At 54.8% G+C, this 20,736-nt stretch overlaps 8 protein-coding genes across 8 annotated transcripts; 4 read left to right on the top strand and 4 right to left on the bottom strand.

Moving 5' to 3' along the window:
* Window positions 1-440: 440 nt before the first annotated feature.
* Window positions 441-2,423, top strand: COL26b_007006 (uncharacterized protein; the record flags this gene model as incomplete). Its single annotated transcript, XM_053179814.1, has 2 exons — window positions 441-525; window positions 553-2,423. 2 exons carry the CDS (start codon window positions 441-443, stop codon window positions 2,421-2,423), a joined length of 1,956 nt encoding a protein of 651 aa, XP_053036314.1.
* An 80-nt stretch (window positions 2,424-2,503) lies between these two features.
* On the bottom strand, window positions 2,504-4,033 carry COL26b_007005 (uncharacterized protein; the record flags this gene model as incomplete). The annotated part of the gene is made up of 2 exons (XM_053179813.1): window positions 2,504-3,912; window positions 3,958-4,033. 2 exons carry the CDS (start codon window positions 4,031-4,033, stop codon window positions 2,504-2,506), a joined length of 1,485 nt encoding a protein of 494 aa, XP_053036313.1.
* Window positions 4,034-4,631: 598 nt separating this feature from the next.
* COL26b_007004 (uncharacterized protein) lies at window positions 4,632-5,253 on the bottom strand (the record flags this gene model as incomplete). The annotated part of the gene is made up of 2 exons (XM_053179812.1): window positions 4,632-5,094; window positions 5,150-5,253. 2 exons carry the CDS (start codon window positions 5,251-5,253, stop codon window positions 4,632-4,634), a joined length of 567 nt encoding a protein of 188 aa, XP_053036312.1.
* Window positions 5,254-6,048: 795 nt separating this feature from the next.
* MUS23 (Double-strand break repair protein mus-23) lies at window positions 6,049-8,319 on the top strand (the record flags this gene model as incomplete). Its single annotated transcript, XM_053179811.1, has 4 exons — window positions 6,049-6,064; window positions 6,113-6,240; window positions 6,296-7,385; window positions 7,436-8,319. 4 exons carry the CDS (start codon window positions 6,049-6,051, stop codon window positions 8,317-8,319), a joined length of 2,118 nt encoding a protein of 705 aa, XP_053036311.1.
* An 833-nt stretch (window positions 8,320-9,152) lies between these two features.
* On the top strand, window positions 9,153-10,033 carry COL26b_007002 (uncharacterized protein; the record flags this gene model as incomplete). Its single annotated transcript, XM_053179810.1, has 2 exons — window positions 9,153-9,373; window positions 9,427-10,033. 2 exons carry the CDS (start codon window positions 9,153-9,155, stop codon window positions 10,031-10,033), a joined length of 828 nt encoding a protein of 275 aa, XP_053036310.1.
* A 588-nt stretch (window positions 10,034-10,621) lies between these two features.
* On the bottom strand, window positions 10,622-12,599 carry COL26b_007001 (uncharacterized protein; the record flags this gene model as incomplete). Its single annotated transcript, XM_053179809.1, has 2 exons — window positions 10,622-11,101; window positions 11,154-12,599. The coding sequence occupies 2 exons, from the start codon at window positions 12,597-12,599 to the stop codon at window positions 10,622-10,624; spliced, it is 1,926 nt and encodes a 641-aa protein (XP_053036309.1).
* Window positions 12,600-16,961: 4,362 nt separating this feature from the next.
* Window positions 16,962-17,803, top strand: HH2AZ (Histone H2A.Z; the record flags this gene model as incomplete). Its single annotated transcript, XM_053179808.1, has 3 exons — window positions 16,962-17,066; window positions 17,407-17,538; window positions 17,615-17,803. 3 exons carry the CDS (start codon window positions 16,962-16,964, stop codon window positions 17,801-17,803), a joined length of 426 nt encoding a protein of 141 aa, XP_053036308.1.
* A 532-nt stretch (window positions 17,804-18,335) lies between these two features.
* COL26b_006999 (uncharacterized protein) lies at window positions 18,336-18,873 on the bottom strand (the record flags this gene model as incomplete). The annotated part of the gene is made up of 2 exons (XM_053179807.1): window positions 18,336-18,432; window positions 18,500-18,873. The coding sequence occupies 2 exons, from the start codon at window positions 18,871-18,873 to the stop codon at window positions 18,336-18,338; spliced, it is 471 nt and encodes a 156-aa protein (XP_053036307.1).
* Window positions 18,874-20,736: the final 1,863 nt, after the last annotated feature.

Here is a 20,736-nt window from a genome sequence, read left to right as displayed (position 1 = left end):
GCCTATGGAGACCACTTCTTATCTCAAAGCAGTATCAGCGCTGCAACTCGGCATAGCAATTTTGATGTTGCGAAAATGAAATAAATATCGAAAATCTCGTTTGAATTTGGTGAGCAGATTCGAAACGAAGACCAAAACTTCCGCTGGCGTCGCCCAAGACATTCTCGTATTACATACGAGAATGTTACGCGGAAGGCGCGGAGGCAGCGCCGCAGCGATTCCCTTGACTTCGGTACGCTTTTGCCGTTTTCTCTCGTATATATTCCGACATGTCCTCTTAAACTCATTGCATTGCAGTGGTCGATCATTTGTTCAATCAAGATATTGAGCATCACCAGCGACGATTGAGCTTTCTCTGGACCCGTCACCGGCGCGCTTCCCAACCCCATCGTATTGTCGTATTCGCGGCCTTTTAATCTCTTCTTCAAACATCAACAACCATGGACCAGATATCTGACTGCGAATACAGAAGTATATTGACCAAAGACTCTATCAACCCGATCTACGGCTGTCCCGTCGTCGACCGTGAGTCTCACCATACCTCGCCAGCAGCTCATATTCGAATCGCTGGGCATCTCGAGAATACGCGTATCCGGTTCAATTTCTACTTTCCACCAAAAGAGTTTTGGGATGGGAGATTCTTTCAGCTTGTCTTCCCTACCCAGTCAGAACACGCAACCCCCGAGACCATTGGCTTCGCATTAGCCAGCCGTGCCTATGCCGTCCAAGTTACTGGCGCACGTGGCTTCGAGGCAGAGGCTGCTGCTGCTGAGCTTTCGAGGTTAATCGCCAGAAGGCACTATAATGAACCTTTTCGTCGCATCTATGGCTACATCTACGGTGGAAGTGGCGGCTCTTTTCAAGTCATTGGTGCCATGGAGCGATCCAGGGGAATCTGGGACGGTGCTGTTCCTTTCGTCCAGGCGGTGCCGATTTCTGCCCCCAACAACCCCTCAATCAGAGCGATGGCTGGATTAGTTCTCCGGGAGAAGGCTGGCGAAATTCAGGAAGCATTGAGACCCGGTGGCAGCGGCGATGTTCTTGCTGCACTTGACTCCGTCGAGAAAGATGTCCTTATCGAGGTGACAAGACTCGGGATCCCACTCGACACCTTCGAGGACTTTGCGGCAGCAACAGACGCATCAACATTAGCTCTGTTAACGAATCCAATCGTTAATATGTTAGATCCAACCTATGCAAACGATTTCTGGTCGAAAAAGGGGTATCTTGGCACCGAGCCGAGTCCCCTCGGGGATGTCTTCAGAAGGGCGCGGGTCAGCTTTGAAGCCACCGTCCGACATGTCACAGTTGACCTGGCAGGGGTTCCCATCAAAATTCATTTGCAAACTGTGCCCCCCTCATCTGCTACTCTTGACGAGTACTGGTACGACTTCACAGTCTATTCCTCGAGCAACGCCGTCCTTGGTATCTTGACGGGGACCTTCAACGTCATCACCAAGATGGCTACATTCGACCTCAAACTTGTGGGTCAAAACGACACTTCTCTTCTCAAATGTCTCTCCAGAGGAACGATACTCAATATCGATAACAGCCGATCGCTGGCAATGCGGGCCTACTATCGGTATCAAGTCCCTGAGCGGCCTGGTTTCTACGGATTTGACCATCTGCGTGGACCCAAGGGATCTTCGATATACCCCAGACGGACAGTGGATGTCTCTGCACGTCTCGCGGAAGGTGCCTCGGACTCAACTCACGACGGTGATATCAAAGGCAAAATCGTTGTTGTCCAAAACCTGGCCGACAGCGATGCTTTTCCTTGGCACGCCGACTGGTACAGGGGCCAAGTCAAGCAAGTTGCGGGCGATCAGTTCGACAACAACTACCGACTTTGGTTCAACGAGAATTCCGAGCATGACTATGAAGGACCCAAAGACAGTCGAAGGTCACTGGTAGTGCCGTATCGCGGAATGGTTCAACAAGCACTGCGAGACTTGAGTGACTGGGTCGAGAAGGGGGTTCAGCCGCCGAATTCTACGTCTTACAACGTGGGCGAAGACAACTCGATTCAGATACCATCAGCCGCATATGAGCGAGGGGGCATTCAGCCCACGGTCAGCTTGACTGTTGAGGGCAAACAAAAGTTCGAAGCAAGGGTTGGACAGGCCGTCAACTTCCAAGCCAGCGTCGAAGTCCCTCCTGGGGCCGGAAAGGTGGTCTTCGTAGAGTGGGACTTTTTCGGAAAAGGGCGATTCACATATGGTCACCTCGGCGTTCCAAGCTCGAAGGTCCACGTCAATACCGCATTTGCCTACAATACCCCGGGTACCTTCATTGTTGGTCTACGGGTAACATCACAACGTGAAGGTGATCTCAGAACACCATACACAAAGATCATGAACCTGGCCCGTGTCTCGGTGGATGTAGTGCGGCCTCCAGAAATCGCAAACGCATTTCGATTATAGATTAAGAAGCATTGAATACTCAATACATATGTTAGACACTATTCCTTGTATCTGTGTCTGGAAACCGAAAAAGAAGTCATCTACTCGTTCAAATGCTGCAAAACCTCCCTTGTGACACGATAAGAGCTCTCGAAAGCACCAGAGATAAACCCTCGCCACCCGTCAGCAAAGTCGGAACCACAGAAATAGACCCTGCCATGCGGCCTGTGAGCCTCTTCATAATACTTTCTGAGAAATCCGGGCTTCCTCACAGGCATGATTCCCCCTGCAAGAGGATCCTCTGACCACAGGTGAGCTCTGGCAGACGTAAGTGTCAGCCCCTGAGGATGCAACGTCTCAATCAGACGCAACTTCTCCTCGTCAGAATCCAGCTTGTGTCCAGGATGGGTAAGGAATGTGAGCAGCGGCTCGCCGTTCCTCGTGCCGTCGGCGAAAGCACTGGCAAAAGGCAGACTTCCGCCGTCGCATATGATGTTGTAACCGCCGGGAAGACTTGTCGAAGTTGTGGCAAGAAGCTTGCCCATCTTAGTCGGCACGACACCTTCCTTAAACGCAGCTTGGCGCAAGAGAGACAGTGGCGGGTTGAACTCGGTTCTCGAGAGGATGGTCATCGGGATGGTTGTGATGATGGCTTTAGAGTTGAACTCCTTCCCAGACTCTAGCGTCACACTCACGCCGTACGGCTCATCCGTTTGAGAGATGGACTTGACCAGCGAGGAGAAGATCCGATGGCCTTTGAAATCATTCAGGATAGCCAGAGCTAGTGAAGTTGTGCCCTTGCTGAGCTTGTACCTCATGATTGCATCTTCGGTCGTCTTCGGATCGAAGCTGCAAAGAGCATACGTATAGAGCACCGCCGAGAATGCCGCGTCGTTCGAAGGTATCCCGAAGAAAGAAGACGCGTGGGCCTCGATCATAATCCGTTCCTCTTGTGATAAGTCCGTCATCTGAGCAACTCTGTCCTTGATGCTAAGCTCATCGATTTGCGAATACAGCGTGTTGTTCCGCTTGCTGCTCCGTGTATCGAATGGGAAAGGGATGACGGTGCGGCCGCCTTTCCCATCGACATCTAACAGTCGTGCCATAAGCATCTCAATCTTGGCGAGAGTCTTGTTCGCCTCTTGTGAGCTTCGCGAGATAACTGGGTCAGTGGCGTTTGCTTTTGAGTAGATGGTACACCCTTCCGGGACAGCATTGGTTTCAATAAAGTCATTGAGACCGTATCGCTGAACTTCTGCAAAGACGTGTGGTTGTTGCCAGTGGATCCAAGTCCCGCCCATCTCGTACGACTCTCCTCTTTCGCTGTATGCGGTCCACGTGCGACCACCAATGCGATCGCGAGCCTCGACGAGCAAGACACTCTTGCCAGCAAAGGCAAGATCCCGGGCTGCTGATAAGCCTGCGAAACCAGCTCCAATAACGATTACATCGTATTTGTCGGATAGTTCGCCGTGTGGGGTGGATGAGACGACAGCTGGAGTGCGAAGACCTACTCTTTGTTAGTGGGAGCACAACAAAAGTCCAGGATACACACCATATGAGAACCCAGATTGGGGGGTCCAGACGAACCCATCGCGAGAGCGAGACATTTCGGCAGTTTTGTCGATCATTTTGGCGAGAAGCTGATCAAGATGGCTACTTGGTCTGATAACCAGTGATATGACCAAGGATGGTGAGCGGACTTATGATGTGTAAATTATGATTCCAGACTACCGGCTGGCCGTTCGGTTTAAATAAACCAGCAGTGTCCTCAATAAAACGAATAAATTCGCCGTCTGCGCGTGCCGTCCGAAATGTCCAAGCACTTGAACTTCACATCGCCACGACCTCGGTAGCGTCTGCCCGTGACGTCCCCGTTGCATAGTTGTCGGCTCCCACGCGGGATGCGCCCCTTTTGGAGACAAGCTTGCGGCTCACCACGATAATCTTTTAAGCATGTTGGGGAAGATGTCCCGCATCCCATGTCAAAAGAGCTTAACTCAACGTCTGTGGCTGTAGCGGAGGCGAGGTGTCAAGGCGTTGCATCTAGCGGTACGACCGGCCTCCGAAAGACCGCATTGGCATCGGATGACGGAGATTCTTGTGGGAGATGTGTCCGCCTTAATCGGTCATTATTTCTACGCACTAAGCCACTGTCCGCTGTATCTCACTATCTACAGGCTAATTTCGCGATTCGTCTCAAGCCTCTTAGCTATGTGTTGGCGAACGTCACGTAGACAACGGCTGCGGCATGCCTGGCGTAGCATTGTATGAGATGCGGCCAGCTGGAAGGAAGAATAACGCAACTAGAGCCCCCTTTCTGACCTCGGGGTAGTGGTGCGTCCCGGGACCTGGCGACGTCCAGCCTGCGCCCTGCCAACCTTGCATGCCCTTCAGCTCGGCGGTGGCGTCGAGCTGAATAACGCAGTTGATCTCCCCGTAAGGATGAGCATGGTACTGCCCAGTGTACTCTTCCTTACTCTCCATGTAGACAGTCGTGATACTAAAGTATCGCGTTTCCTCTGAGGGGAGAGCTATCTTGCCACGTCGGTACTTTGGCCCGTCGATCTCTGTCTGGGCCACCCAACCCTCCACTAGGCCCTGCTTTATATAGGTGCAGAAATCTTCATAAAACTTATTCCCCGGGCCATATTCTCTGTTCAGTCTCTCTTCTAGATCTTTCCCAGGTGTCCTATCATAAAGTTTCAGTTCTTGACGTCTAAGCGGCGGATGTCGTGATGACTTACAAGTCCTGCACTTCACTTAGGAATTCTCGGCATCGAGAGACGAATTTCTCGGCCGTAGGCCATGCAGAAAGGTCGAGGACGGTGGCACTGTCTGTCTTGTTCATTGCAGCGTATTGGGAAGAGGTTCAACAAGAGGGGCTCGGCATTGGGCACTGGATGCTGCCGGTATTTAAGGTCGGAATGGAGATGCGGGGAAAAGATCAACCCATCAGATCTTAGAACAGCCACTGGCTTTGGTCGCATGACAAAGTAGCTGATGATTCTCGGTTTTCAGTGATCTGACGATTCAAAGAAGCCCCATAAAGAAAAAGAATGATGTTTACGAAAGTATTCAACGAGGGACTCGGTGAATACATGGCTAACACGCCCCCTGTCGGCCAGTATCAGACCCCTTCCCGCTGTACGTTAGGTTATTGAAGCCAGCCCGTCCAGCGAAGATGGTTCGCAGCAGCCGTGCCTCAAAGTGGACTTGCTTCTATCCGTACAGGCTCAGGCTCGCCTTGCCATTTTCCAGGCAAGATCAGCGTGACGTGCATGGAAGGTATGGTTAGTAACAGGCTCTGGGAAGAAGCCGAGTGGATGTTCCTGGCTCCGTCCCTCGAGTGTCCGGGTCATCTTAGAGGGTCTCGTTCAGCAGCCAGGCAGCACCCCACCTGCTTCAATGCACGAGCCACCTGAGAGCTCCCCACCACACGTGCCTGCGAGTTGCAGCTTTGGGCAGTTTCGCGTCGCTGCCTGCTGCTGTGGCGCGCTCTGAGTTGCTCCACGCGACGACCACTTAAGCCGCTCCGTCAAGGTGCTGCTGTTTTGCGAACACACCTTCGTCGTCTCACAGCTCTTCCCAGCATCGCTAAGCAGACTATCAATTGACAAGACTGGCGGTCGGTCTGCTCGCCAAGATGCCCGAATTCACAGGTATGCTCTACCGGTAGCCCCTTACAGCTGTTTGCTGACCCTATGCAGAGGCGGACACCATCCGCATCCTGGTTGCGACAGACAACCATGTCGGCTACGAAGAGCGCGATCCGATCCGAAAAGACGACAGCTGGAAGACGTTCGACGAGATCCTGAACATTGCCAAGGCCCAAGATGTATGCAAGCTTGCCAGGCTATTACCGAGACTCGGCCCGCTAACCTGTATCGCAGGTCGACATGGTCCTCCTCGGCGGTGACCTGTTCCACGACAACAAGCCTTCGCGAAAGTCCATGTACCAGGTCATGCGCAGTCTGCGAAAGAACTGTCTCGGCATGAAACCTTGCGAGCTCGAGTTCCTCAGCGACGCGAACGAAGTTTTCGAGGGCGCATTCCCCAACGTCAACTACGAAGACCCCGACATCAACATCTCCATTCCCGTCTTCTCCATCCACGGCAACCACGACGACCCAAGCGGCGAGGGTCACTACTGCTCTCTGGACCTTCTCCAGGTAGCCGGTCTCGTCAACTACTTTGGTCGTATTGCAGAGGCCGACAATATCGAGGCGAAACCAGTCATGCTGCAGAAGGGTCAAACCAAGCTGGCCCTCTACGGACTGAGCAATGTGCGCGACGAGCGCATGTTCCGTACCTTCAGAGACAACAAGGTCAAGTGGTATCGCCCGGATATCCAGGAGGGGGACTGGTTCAACCTTCTTACCGTACATCAAAACCACCACGCCCACACCGCCACCTCATACCTCCCCGAGACTGTCCTGCCCAACTGGTTGGATCTTGTTGTCTGGGGTCACGAGCACGAGTGCCTCATCGATCCCTCGCAGAATCCTGAAACTGGCTTCCATGTCATGCAGCCTGGCTCTTCCGTCGCCACGTCGCTAGTACCAGGCGAGGCCGTCCCGAAGCATGTCGCCATCCTGAATGTATCTGGAAAGGAGTTCAAGGTGGAGAAAGTTCCCCTCAAAACCGTCCGTCCTTTCATCACGAGGGAGATCGTCCTCTCCAGTGATTCGCGCTTTAAGGGTTTGCACGCCAAGAAGGACAACCGTCAAGAACTCACCAAGAGACTTATGGTGGTCGTCGAGGAGATGATTCAGGAGGCAAACGAGGATTGGGCTGCCATCCAGGAGGACGAAGAGGAAGAACCTCCGTTGCCTTTGATCCGTCTCAAGGTGGAGTACACCGCCCCGGAGGGTGGTAAATACGACTGCGAGAACCCACAGCGATTTTCCAACCGATTTATTGGCAAGGTTGCCAATACCAATGACGTCGTCTACTTCCACCGGAAGAAGGCCGGTGCCTCCAGTAAGTGTAGTTTACCCACGGATCACCAGATACAAGCTGACATTCCAAAGAACGCAACGCCGAGACAGATATCCCCGAGATGCTGGAAGAAGCCCTAGGATTGGACACAATCAAAGTGGAGGCCCTGGTTCAAGAGTTCCTAGCGGCGCAGTCCCTGAAGATTTTGCCTACGGCTCCTTTTGGAGACGCTGTCAACCAGTTCGTCAACAAAGACGACAAGCACGCAATGGAAGAGTTCGTTAGTGAGTCACTGGCTGGCCAGGTCAAGCAAATGCTTAGCCTCGACTCCGACGACGAGGACTATGACAAGCACATGGAGATGTACAGATCCAAGCTTGAGGAGCAGTTCTCCAAGGGACTGTTGAAGGAGCGTTCGAAGCGGAAGATCAAGCCCAAGCCAGACGACTGGGATTCTGATATGGACGGTCATTGGGAAGATCAGCCTGGCGTCATTGAGACAGAGACGGTCTCAGAGCCCGCTACGGCTAAGGCGAGATCGAGACGGGCGCAGACACAGGACGACGACGACGACGACATGATGGACCTGGAAGATGAGCCAGTCGCCCGTCAACCTGCAAAGCGCGGGGCAGCCGCTCGTACCACAAAAGCTGCTGCACCGAAGAAGGCCCCGGCGAAGAAGGCGGCGCCGGCAAAGAAGGCACCTGCCAGAGGCCGCAAGAAGCCCTTGTTTGAGGAAGAGGATGAAGAGGAAGAGGATGTGGTGATGGATGATGATGACTTTGAGGAAGTACCCGCCCCCACGCGCGGTAAGAGATCGCAACCGGCACGCGCAGCACCCAAGACGACGCGCCAGACAAAACTCAACTTTTCTCAGGCTGCTGCTTCGCAGAAGGCGGTGGAGATTAGCGACGACGAGATTTCCGAGGATGACGCTTTTGAGCCTGCCCCGACCACCCGGTCCAGACGGAGATGAGAAGATGCGTTAGAGCGGGACTCTTTGTCGCTACAGAGCTACAAAGCATGTGTAATAGGCCCTGAAAAGTTCATGATGTTAAGCTAGTAAGGCGGAGTCAGGGAGCGGCGTTTTGCTTTGACTCACCTCATGATTAAGAAGAATCAAGAAACCACGCTTATGAGACGACTGGCAATTCCTTCCACATTGAAGTTGTGAGATGTAAGTCTGAATACAAACCGCCTGAGGATCCCCAAGCATGCGCAAATTTGCTTATCCCAAAGCCTGACGTAAGGCCCGTCTGCGTTTAATCCCGATTGCCCAACCTTTCTTTTTTCGCTTGTCAGCTCGAAGCAAGCGCAGCAATCTAGCAAACAATCCTGTTGTGTGCGCCTGCATGAACGCCTAGCCTCCGCTGTCAGGCGGCACAAACTAAGCAAGCAGTGGAAGCTGAGATCTTGGCGCATATAAATCCGAGGATTCCCCTTGAGCTAGGTTCAGCTGGGTCTCACGTCGATTGACTACACACTCCTTTGGCAGAATGAGCGTGTCGGCGGTCGTGATCGATAACGGGTTTGTGCAATTCTTAGAGTATATGTATTTCAGGGCAGGTTCTGACTTTTGATAGGACCGGTTTCATCAAGGCTGGGTTCGGAGGCGATCAACATCCTTCAACCATATTTCGTAACTTTACCATGGCAACATGTCTCTGTTGACTTCACGTCTGACATGAATCAGCGAGCGTTATTCAATATCCCACGAGATCACCATTAGACGTGCAGCTAAATACTAGTGGATGGCAAGTAAGCCATCATGCATTTCATTTCAAGACTACTTCGTTCGAAAGGACTAACATGAGTAAGTCGGTCTACAACATCGGCCATGCGGTCAACCCAGATCCCCCCATCCCGGGATTCCAGCGTATCCGTCGACCTCTCGATCCATACGGCATCATTCAGACATGGGACGACATGGACAAGATATGGAGACACACTTACAAAGAAATCGGCGCCAACCCATCCTCGCACCCGGTGATCATGACCGAGCCGGGAGTCCACGCTCCCAAAGACCAACGGTTCCCGACCCCCCTCCCGGTCTGTTCTGCTGTGAATTTCTGACACCCCTCAGCCTCCGCCAATCAACCTACGTCTTTGAAAGCCTCCACGCCCCCTACTACTTCACCACAACCCCAGCCCTCCTGTCCTCCTACGCCGCCAACCTGCCGACGACCCTCGTGGTCGACTCAGGCCACACCGCGACCTCGATCCTCCCGGTCCGCGACTTCGCCCCGCTCCACGCCCTCGCCCGGCGGTGCGAGGTCGCGGGCCAGGCGGTGGACGATTGGCTCGCGCACACGCTCCGCGCCGACGAGCACGTCCACTTCCCCTCCAACGGCGCCGCCGACGACTTTGTCAGGCTGGCCAAGTTCGAGCGCGTGCGCGTCGCGATGGACTTTGAGAAGGAGTATGTCGAGTGGACCCTGCGCGCGCCTGACGACGAGAAGAGGTGGACACTGCCGGACGGGAAGAGCTTGGTGCCCGGGCGGCCGGTGGAGGTGATGGCGGGCGAGGTGATGTTCAACCACGCCATCTTGGGGCTCGATGTGCCCGAGTTCTACCACGGGGTCTGTTCGAGCGTGGCGAACGCTGGGGAGGGGTTGGGAGGCACGCTGTTGAGGAACGTGTTGCTGGTGAGTGTGCGCATTGAGGCGTTGTTGGAGGAATCGCTGACGTAGATGTAGGCGGGTGGGAACACCATGATACCAGGCTACGGCGAGCGGCTTAAGAAGGAGCTGGGGAGGATGCTCCCGAGAGACCAGGTTAACGTCATTTCACCGCGCAACAGAATTTACTCCGCTTGGACAGGGGGCTCCATCGTCAGTCAGCTTTCCACGTTCAAAAATATGTGTATTTCTAGAGAGGAGTACGACGAGACGGGTCCTGAGGTGGTCAACAGGAAATGCCTCTAAATAAATTCTTTCTTACAATTCGCCTCAATCTGCTGAGGCGCATCGTATCGTGCTGCATCGTTTCATTACCAGCGCCGGTGTCGTGCTGTGAGATCCGACAGGCTGCTGTGGGTGTAGGTATCGTTAACAAGGGAAAGGAAATTTCAAGCACGCTTCCTTCCCCCGAGTCAGTTTCCTACGCCATGTTGAGCCCGTCGATATCCCTGGTGAAAAATAAAATGAAAAAAAGTCTTTCCGTCCAAAGCACGCCCACCCATTACGCTTCTTGTATGAAACTCATTCGATATCGATGCGCCTTACCGGTCTGAAACTCCCAATATCCGCCAAGCCCACCATTCTTTCCGTTCGTTTCGTCTAAATCATCATCGTAAGTTGCTGCTGTTGTCGCTGGTGGTTCCGCTCGGCGAGGATGCGTTTGATACGCCGTCGGCCGGTGTTGAAGAAATGGTACTGTGCGGGGTATTCCTGTTCGATGCTCTGGGGGTAGGTCCAATACACGAGTCCCGCGAGGACGAAGCTGAGGGCCTTCGTGATGGGCGTGGAGCGGGGTTTGTTTCTGGCAAAGTGACGCCATTCGCATGCGAGAATGAGGTTGCCCAGTACGTTGAGCAGGCGGAAGAACATGTTGAGGACCACAAAGACCAGGGTGACGGTGACGCGTCTATCCTCGAGTCCCTTGAAATTCTCCTCGTTGAGGTTGATGAAGACGTAAAGAGGCATGCACCAGAGCCCGAGAATTGCAGCTTCGAGGATCAGAGATAGGTGATATGTGCGCTTGTGCTCTCCTCTCGTGATGAGGAGCGCCAAGCACCACCATAGTAGAATAAAGTTGACCTACGAGTGTTAGTGGGAGCGTTTCAAAATTTAGGTAGGCCGTGACACTCACAATAGAGGGCGCTAGAACCAACACTTTGTCCTTGAAATATCTCCAGCAGAGAGCGCCGGCGACGACGCCAAGGCACAGCTGGATCCATCCCAATACAAAGTAAACCAAGAGCACGTTGTTGTAGTGCTCATAGCAGCCCTTGTGGAACTCCGGCTGGTTCGGCGCGGAGGCATTAGTAACGGGATAACCGCACCATCGGCAGATCCACACACTGGCGTAGTTTCCCAGAGCAACCTTCTTTCCAACAGAAAGTTCGTTCTTTTGATAGGCGCAGTCGACACACTTGCTGGCGAGCGGATAGCGCGGGTGGTTGTAATCGGCCCATAGCAAACTACCACGGGTGGGGTCGTACTTGAGACAGACGTAGCAGTGCGCAAGCAGAGCCAGGCGAAATTGCTCGCCGAAAAGGTCGCGGATAGTCTGTTTGGTGAGGAAGTTACGGTAAAAGCGACACGTGCGGCGCAGGTTTTCCAGTTCTCCGAACTCAAGATGGTCGATGATGAGAAGCTGCAGCTCCGGGGGCAAGTCCATCAGACTGTTGCCCGTTTTTGGCCCGAGGATCCGTGAGCGCCGACGGGACAGCCGGGGGTCGAGGGAGGCCACTTTTTCAATGACTGAGTCGCGCCGGGAGCGGGACGTGCGGGGCCGGGCGCTCTGGGATCGGAGGGATACGGCATCCTTCTCTCTGGTGTGAAGTGATCGCGAAGATCGCTCAAGATCCAGCGGCAGGGGGGAGTTTAGTGGCGATGGGAGGTATTGGCCAGAGGGCGAGGGTCCTGCGGATAGGTTGAGAGGCTGAGGAACGGGTGAGTTCGGGTGGACTTGAGGCGCAAACGAGATGGCAGACGGGATGAATGAGGGCGAAGCTGGCGAGTGTACAATCGCTGGAGGCAGTGGTGACAGCGGCGACACGGGCTGCGACAGGTCTGCCGGTACATTGAGAGTCTGGATATGAGTATTGCTGTTGTTCAACGTCTGGGCATTTGACATGGCCGAGACGGTAGACCCGGCAGACTGAGGTGGATGCGAGTGATCAGATGCATCGTGGGTGGGGGCTTGGGCTGAGGGGCCCAGGGTAAGGGTAAGAGTTGGGAGCACATGCTGCGAGTGAGCTGCCGTGTGAGGTGGAGGTGATGTTGGCTGGTGGTGCGGTGTGGTAGGTGTGAAAGGCGGCGGTGAAGCCAGCGGGACGGCCTCATAGTGGTTTTGAGAAGAAGCCGTCTGAACAGGAGGAGGAATCTGAGCCTCAAGATCGGGCTGCTGGCCGGTCGGTTCGTGGTGCGGTTCCTCGGCGCTGGTGGATGAAGCGGACAGAGATGGGGCCGACGAGGTGGGGGAGCTTTCAGATGATGATGGCTGTCCGTCACGGCGTACCTTGTTGCGCACGCCGCGGGCAGCGCGATTGATGCCTCTGCCGAAAGAGCGGACTACCTCGAAGGCATCCATAGTGCGCCCGGCACGGGACTGCGAATGTCTGGATGGTTTGTTCACGGGTGTCTGCTGCCGTGAACGGGACGGTTTGAAAGGCAGATCTGATCTGGCGCGGGCGGTTTGGCGACCGGGGATTCCCTCGTCACGGACGGTTGAAACTTGCTGGAACCCGGCGTGCTGCAGAGAAGCCGATGTGAAACGGGCTTCCAATCCGCACCGGGAATCCTAGGCGACAGTTGGGGCGATGTCGACTGAGGTGTGAGGTTGACAAGAGTGTAAAATACTGAGGATGCGTATGCGCATGTGCCTGCTTATGCGTATGAGGAGGTGCGATGCCGTGTGTGTAAGGTGTATTGCGTTGTGTAAGGTGGGTTTGTCTCTTCTCTGCGTAGCGTCTTGTGTTGGCTTGTTGGTTGGTCTTAGCCCACGTCTGCAAAGGCAGCCTCGGTGGCTGTAAACCGGCAGGACATGATTCTGGTTCAAGAGAAAACGGGAGTGTAAGGTAAGGGAGGGGAAGGGTGGAAAAGGAGACGTAGTAATAAGGTAGGGAAGAAGACGAAGAAGCGCCCTTGCGGAGGAGACGGACGGCGGAGGAGACGGATGATCGGTGATGATCGATGGTGATGTGGTAGCCCGCCCAGACCGATGACAGGGACCTTTTTGCTTTCTTCTTTCACAACAACTTGGTGTGCGCTGTGGTCAGGTCAGGTCAGGTCAAGCAACCCGTGTGCCTACCGACAGGCCTCATTCGACGTAAAGCAGGGTTTCTGTCGATTGTCCCCTTGATTTTTTGGGGATTCCGTTCGCTTCGGTTCGGATGTATGTATGCCAGCAAAAGTCGATGGGGGGACTGGGGAGTCGAGCGAGGGGCAAACCAGACCGCAACAGCAGAGCGAGCACACAAACGCACACTCGCGTCCAGTCTTCTCGAAAGTGGTCTCACCTTTTTAGGGGCGGCCTGCAAGTTTGCAACGAACGGGCTGGAATGAGCAACCGCCACGCAGCGATCGCAAGGGGGTTGGGACCGCCCAAGTGGTGGTAGTGCGTCTTGGTTGCCCGCGAGGGAGGAGAAGGGGAGCAGACCAGAGGAGAGGAGAGAGGGAGCCAGCGGTGTGACATGCACGATACCCGCCAATCGTATGACGACGCCGTGGCGGCTGAGGTACCACGTGGGTCGTTGCTCGCGGCTTCGAGGTGGGGTTGTGCCCGTGTCAGCTTCCCGTCCGGCGTCAGTGTGTTTGGGCGTCAACAAGCGTCAGGGTCGAGGGGACGCTTGTTGGCTGGTGTCTGCCTTGTTCCTGTTCCTGTTCCTGGAGCGAACGGAGGAGGTGGAGGAGTTGGAGTAAAATAATAACAAGGAGAGGGCAGAAGCTTTGGTAGATAAAAAGACCACACAGCCAAAATACCGCTTGCTTGATTCAAGCGTACCTTCAGTCTTGGTTCAGCAAGGTTCTCCCGTCAGAGTAAGTTGTGTGTGTGATAGTAGTGGAAGAAAGTAGACGGATGCACACTGGTCATGTCAACCATCTCATGTCCACAGCAGGCAGCCCTTTCAACCCAAGACCAAAGACGACGAGACTGTTCTGGTCTTAAGAGTCCACGCAAGTAGAGGCAACGCCAAGCCAGGAGGCCTTCCTGCATGGTGCACCACTTTGAGGGTGCTCAGATCAGCCTCAGGCGGCATCAAAACGTGGCCAAGCATCTCCATGTCCATCTTTAGCAACTTTTGGCTGCTTGTTGCTGGCCACTCGTCTGCTGCTGCATGTTTCGAAAAACTAGGGGTTCCGCTCTCCCTGGGTCCCCGTCACCCATCATCCATGTGGCCTGCTGGCACGCTGGACGATGCCTCCCAAAAGGCTCTGGACCGCCCGTCTAGCTAGGGCTGTTGCAGGCCATTACAGACCATGGCAGACTGCAGTGGTGGCTCGCATTGGCCAAGCCATCCCGGCTGTCGTCGAGGAACGTTTCAAGTGAGCTTGTCTACACCAGTGTCCAGCTTGCTGTGCAGCGAGTATGTAGTCGACCACCGAACGCGCAAGAAGCCATCCCCGCATTTCCGTCTGTCCTTTGCCTTCCATTCCCGCAAGCTTGTCAGCAGACAGCGAGGTAGAAGCTCCCGGAAGAAGCGTGCTGCCGCTGTTGCTGCTGCTTGACTAGGACCAATGACACGGAGAGCGCGGCCTCCAGCACTCCGGATCGCGGAAGGGCTGGCTGTGCCTGGTGCGGACATGCTGTGGTGGCCATCAATCAAGCTTTGTGAGCCGACGCGGCGGCTGCGTATCACACGAGGTTGTCTGGGCAAAGAGGAGTTTGGATAGCTTGGCTAAGTTGTGTTTCTGTTTCCAAAGTCGACTCAGCACGACGCGATGTAACCGGTGCATATGAGAGCTTCGCCGGAATGACTGTAAGTTGATGACTGATGAGATCACATGTTGGCCCGCGATGTGGTAGAGCCAGGGCAGAGGTCGGCCAGCCAACCATTCGACAGGCAACGGCTGGTGAGGTGAGAGTTGAGGGTTCCATCGTCGTCTTTGCTGCGGTCGGTCCGCGCCATCAGCTGACTCAATCTAGGTTGGGCAAAGTTTCGAACTCGATCGGCGGCGCGTGATGATGCGCATTCAAAGTCAAGCTAGGAAGAGGGGACGGGAATTGATTGACGGGAGGGGACACCAGAGGGGGAAAGAAATGGGGGGCGGCGATGCACTGCGCTGGGAGGGGAGGGGAAAATGTCACTCGGCACTTGGCCGCAGCTGGTGGACTTCCAGGAACAAGCACTTGGCACCTGCCCGGGCTGCGGCTTTCCAAGGAGACCAAGTTCCAGTGTTGCCCGTGACTGCCGAGCCCAGATTGGCTTGGGAGCCTTGGGAGCCTGGGGTTGCCGGTTAAAAGTGTGGAGTCATCCGAACGGCCCGTGTGTTTAGGCACTTACATAAGACGACAGGAGATCAAGCCACATCATGTGATCCGCGCCACACCACTAGCCTCGTGCGGGACGCTTGCCTTGGTCTGCGTTTTGCGTCGACATCAAGGCCAGCCTCAGCAACATCACTGTCGAGATGGCAACGCTCACGTCCTCGACCCGAGGCGGGCTGCATATGGTTGCAGACTGATGCAGACACCATCCACTCTACTCTCTGAGACTCTTTTCGCCGTCTCGCCCCAATGCAGCGGGCTGAGGCGAGGGCTGCTGCTGGCATCCGCCGCAGAGCCTCACCTTCAAGGTAGGTCAAGGTATGTGTCTCTCGACCGCTGTGTCCTCTCCTTGCTTCTGCTTGGCTTGTTCGAGCTGAACGAGCTCTTCTCTTATTTTCTGCTGCGGCTTCGTCAACTCAGCGAGTTGCGGTTGGCAAAGCCGCCCCTTGGAGACACTGCAAGTGGCAGCCTCTTCCATACGGCTCACCACCATCACCCGCACTCTCATCAGCCTCCACGCCTCTGCCCGCAGTGTCCACCTCGGCCATTGTGTTGGGTTGTGTGCAACGGACCGGGTTTACTTCGGGTGCCGTTGCATTCCGGCAATAACATTCTGTCAAGGAAGTCTGGGCACTTGCCGCTAGCGCCATAACATAGCCATCCACAGCTCAGCTCCCAGCAGCCAATCAGAGGACCAAAACACGAAAGCTCAGCAAACTCCCAAGCAAACTCTGCCCACCGTACCTTACCTTACACGGGGAGGGCACCAGCCAGGCAGGCAGGCTTGGTTCAGCAAGGACGATAGCAGCAGCAGCAGCAGCAGCAGACGAGAAGGCAGCGACACCACCTGTTGGACCGTGGCAGGAAGCACTGGCCTCACCTCGCCTCGCTTTGCCTTGCCATGGACGTCTACAGAACCACAGAGAGAGATTAGCACCCGAAGCACGACTGGATTGCAGCAGGAGAAACCGACAAGAAAAAAAAAAGGCACTCGGGCACCAACCACACCGACTCGAACTCGAACCTGAAGAAGGTGCCCTGCGATTTTCCTGCAGCACCACGACCGCACTGCACCCGCACCCGCAACGCACCCGCACCTCTGCACCGCACCGCAGCAGCACCCACCGAAAAGCTCCCTCCCACTCACCACTCACCACTCACCACTCGCCCTCCGCTCCCATTCGCCCCCCCTGTCCTTCCAAGTCCTGCCGTCACCGACGAACAACAACAATCACGGTCAGCCTTCTGCTAAATTTCTGCCACCTCCATCCACCTCCACCAAAGCTTCCCTCGACAACCCCTCCATCTTCAACCACCACCCGAAACAGCTTCTTCGAGTAGAGCTCTTCTTTTTCCAACATTGCTTTCGATTCGCGCATCCCCACTTCGATCGAATCATCGATTTTATTCGCTTTTGAAAACCCTGTCGAATCTTTTCGCGCATCACTCGCATCACTATAAACAATGGCTGGCGGCAAGGGAAAGTCTGGCGGAAAGACGTCTGGAGGCAAGGCCACCGCCGAGGCCCCCAAGAAGCAGCAGAGCCACTCTGCCCGCGCTGGGCTCCAGGTAAGTTTTGCGACTTGATGATGATGCGCCGCCTTTGCACGCCGATTCTGGGCCCCGATATCGATCATCGACCGACCACTCCTTTCCGACGCGTCCCAACGTCAATCCACGACAACCGCCTCTTTTATTCATCGCTCTCGATCATACGGCGGCCTCTGCCATCAACTTCTACTGCGCGCCGCCGATTTTTCGTCGTCCACGCGGAGGCGGCGTGATGGATACGGGAGCTGGTCGCGTGCACGATGCTTCGGGAGCTCAGACTTGACGGCGCAAACCCGGATGGCGCATCTGGCCATTATTCTGGCTGCGCAGCCTGCTGATCATAACCAAAAAATTCCAGTTCCCCTGCGGTCGTGTCAAGCGTTTCTTGAAGGCCAACACGCAAAACAAGATGCGCGTTGGTGCCAAGGCAGCGGTCTACGTTACGGCCGTCCTCGAGTACCTGACTGCTGAAGTTCTCGAGCTTGCGGGCGTAAGTGCATCCTTCCCGACGCCCCGCGTTGACTCATCGCGGCGTCTGCCTAACGTGCAAACTAACACCGTGACAGAACGCCGCCAAGGACCTGAAGGTCAAGCGTATTACGCCCCGCCACCTTCAGCTCGCCATCCGCGGAGACGAGGAGCTCGACACTCTGATCCGCGCCACCATCGCTTTCGGTGGTGTTCTGCCACATATCAACCGCGCGCTTTTGCTCAAGGTTGAGCAGAAGAAGAAGGCCAAGGCCCTCGAGGCTTAAGAGATCGGAGACGAAGCACCAAAGCAGAGAGTTGTCATGACTTCCACCCTGCTCACTCCAATGTCTCTTGCAAACTGTTGATATTCCCGGTTGTCTTATGTTTTTCCTGGTAGTTTGGGGTGAGGTTGGTTTGAAGGGATGCTGTTTCTGGCTTTCCTTATCCTGTTCAGGGACGACACTGTTGGAGAAAAATGTGCTCTGAATAACGTCTCGCAAGACGAGGCACACGCGACACAGCGTCTCGTGCTGGTGTTTTTGCACTCGACGTATAATGGGCTACGATGCTTGACGGGGCCGTAGAGGAGCCGAGAGCGCCTCGTTCCCAAGGAATGAAGGGTACCTGCAGATGCGCCCCGAATCTGGCACTCACATGTACAACAATTCAAGGTTCCTGTTTCGGTTCCTAAGAAGGCACGCGGATATGGCACTGGCTGATGGGCTTAGGTAGACGAATAAAAATTGTAATGGGGTGCACACTCATGATTGCAAACTCGGTGTGACTGCTTCTTTTCCACTGCGTCTCTCCTGACGACTATCCGCGAATATCCTCATACACCATGTCAACATCTTCGTCCTCGGAAGCCGCTCCGTACCCACTGTCGTCATCCCACCAGTCCTCCCACTCCTCTCTCAGGCGCGTCTACGTATACGTCAAACCCCAACCCTGAGTTTTCGACCCGATGAGCCCCAGCAAACCTGCTCTCCAGATAATCCGCTGCCGCGAAAACGCAATCCGCCTCGTCGACGCCCATTCTCAAGATCGACCTCGCGGCCTCCTCCATGGACGGTGAGTCCGGCGACAAAGCCAGCGGGCTAAGCGGCGAGACCTCACCACCGTCAACCACCGTGAATCGCTGCCGCATCTCCGACCTGAGGTGGTGGCATTCGGAGGGATAGTCGCAGTCGTCCCGACAGCTTCCCACGCGGTCGTATAGCCGCCTCTTGCGCTGCGCTTCCCGCTCGCCCCAAGACGGTTTTGTGTCTTGCCGCAAGGTGTCCTCTTCCTCTGCTGTGCGACGGAGTCGACGCCAGTCGCCCCACGCGGCCCAGCGCTCGTAGTCGAACTCCATGGCGCAGGGCCCGGCTCTGCTTCTGCGACGACTGCTGCTGCTGCTGTTGGTCGGGGGCGGAGGCGGGGTGGTGCACATTACGTGCCCGCAGTGGAGGCAGCGACGGGTGCAGGAGAGGCGGAAGGTTGCGTTGCAGATGTGGCAGCGCCAGATCCAGGCCTGGGGTGTCGGCGGCGGCGGCAACGGTGACGAAGACGACGAGGAAGAGGGGGCGGTGTCGATGCTGTCTTGGGAGCTCGTTGGTGCAATGGCCGTTGAGTCTCGTCGCTGAAGGATAGGCCTATCTGGAAGGGCTGTTCTTGCTTGCATATCGCTCCGCTCGATGGGGCGATGCTGGAGAAGTCGTGGTGTCGTCATGAGAGCCGGGAGATCTGGCTATTGGCTGAGCTTTGATCCAGCGAGGTGGTCGTTGGCAGTAAAATTTCGCTAGAAGAACCAAGCATCGATTATCAAGAAGATGAAGGTGTTATTCACCCCCTCCCAAGCTTGACAGGTGAATGAGTCCTCCCAATGGGATGAGTGCCATACACATCCAGTGACTGTCGAACAAACCGAACGATCAAACCAACCCCGCTTGTTGTCGTCTTCCAGAGTCCATGACAGGATGGGAAAGACCAAACATGTATTTAACCCAACGAGTTCTCACATCTCATCCTCACCCGATCAGAACACAGCATGGATTTCTTCCGACCTAGGCTCCGACATGTTGGTTCATCAAAGACATCCCTCACCGCCGAGGTGGTGCGAAACGTGCCCGGTTCAAAGACAGAATCTTTGTGTGGTTGAACATTGACACGTTTGGGGGCCGAGAAGGTCCACGTCTCACAAAACGCCGTGAGGTCAAAGTACGGCGGCCGAATACTCGGACCAGTCAGCCACCAGTCACCAGTGAGACAGCTTCGTTTCCAGAAAAGCAGCATACACATTCATTCATTCACTTATGACTAGGACCTCAGATATGAAATCAAACGCAGTATATTTGACAACGCGCAAAACGGCACAGCGGCCCAGTGTGTGCGGCTCTCCATACAATCATCCTCTGTCATCGTATTATCTCTCTCTCTCGCTCTCTGTGCCAATGCACATTACAAAACAGGTCTGGCCGTCCTCGCATTTCTGCCATCTCTCATCTCGTCTCTCCCATTTGTCTTCCGAAGACATCCACAAATGATCATTCGCTGATCTCGTCCTGTCATCCAACCTCGATGCTCGCAAATGCATATCAAAAAGATCCGACGGAAATAACAAAAAGCAGCAAACTCTAACAAGGTCCCTATAAAGACCCGAGTAAATAGAACACGACCAAGCAGCCCCAATGCAGCCTCAACGCCAATTTCCCAATCAAAGTTTCTCTTAGAGTGCCATCCCATAAGAGCCAGGCTCAGGCTGGGAGGCTCAGTCAAGTCTGAGAGAAGATCGATGCGGAAAAAATGGGACCTGAAATTGAAAACAAGAAAATGCCAAATATGAGAAGAAAAAACGCCCAGAATCAGATCAAACTTTTTTTCCTTTTCTTCAATGACCCGCTCCTGGGTTTTTGGTACTTTGGGTAGAGGCTCAATCGAAAAACTTGGCCGTGAGATGAGCCCATGAGAGGCTTGAAACATCCATCCTCAGTCGTCAATGGTGTGTGTGAAAATGATGCCGGACCGCGATATTAGGTGGGTATAGTCATGGTCGCCGAAGCATGGTCTCGTCATCCAAAAAACGGTTTTTGTCGAGCATGCTGGTACAGCTATCTAGACATAAAAAGGTCGTAACAGCGTATTCATCGTCAAAGGTGGTTCATATGCTTCCGCGCGCCATGAAAGGAGGTATGGCGGGGAAACAGGGAGAGGGGTATAGGGGACCGCCATGGGCGCC

This window comes from Colletotrichum chrysophilum, assembly GCF_026319265.1.
Source record: "Colletotrichum chrysophilum strain AFK26 chromosome Unknown scaffold_54, whole genome shotgun sequence".
NCBI classification, from domain to species: Eukaryota; Fungi; Ascomycota; class Sordariomycetes; order Glomerellales; family Glomerellaceae; genus Colletotrichum; species Colletotrichum chrysophilum.
Note: the sequence above shows the minus strand (reverse complement) of the source record. Positions and strands in the feature narration are given on the sequence as shown.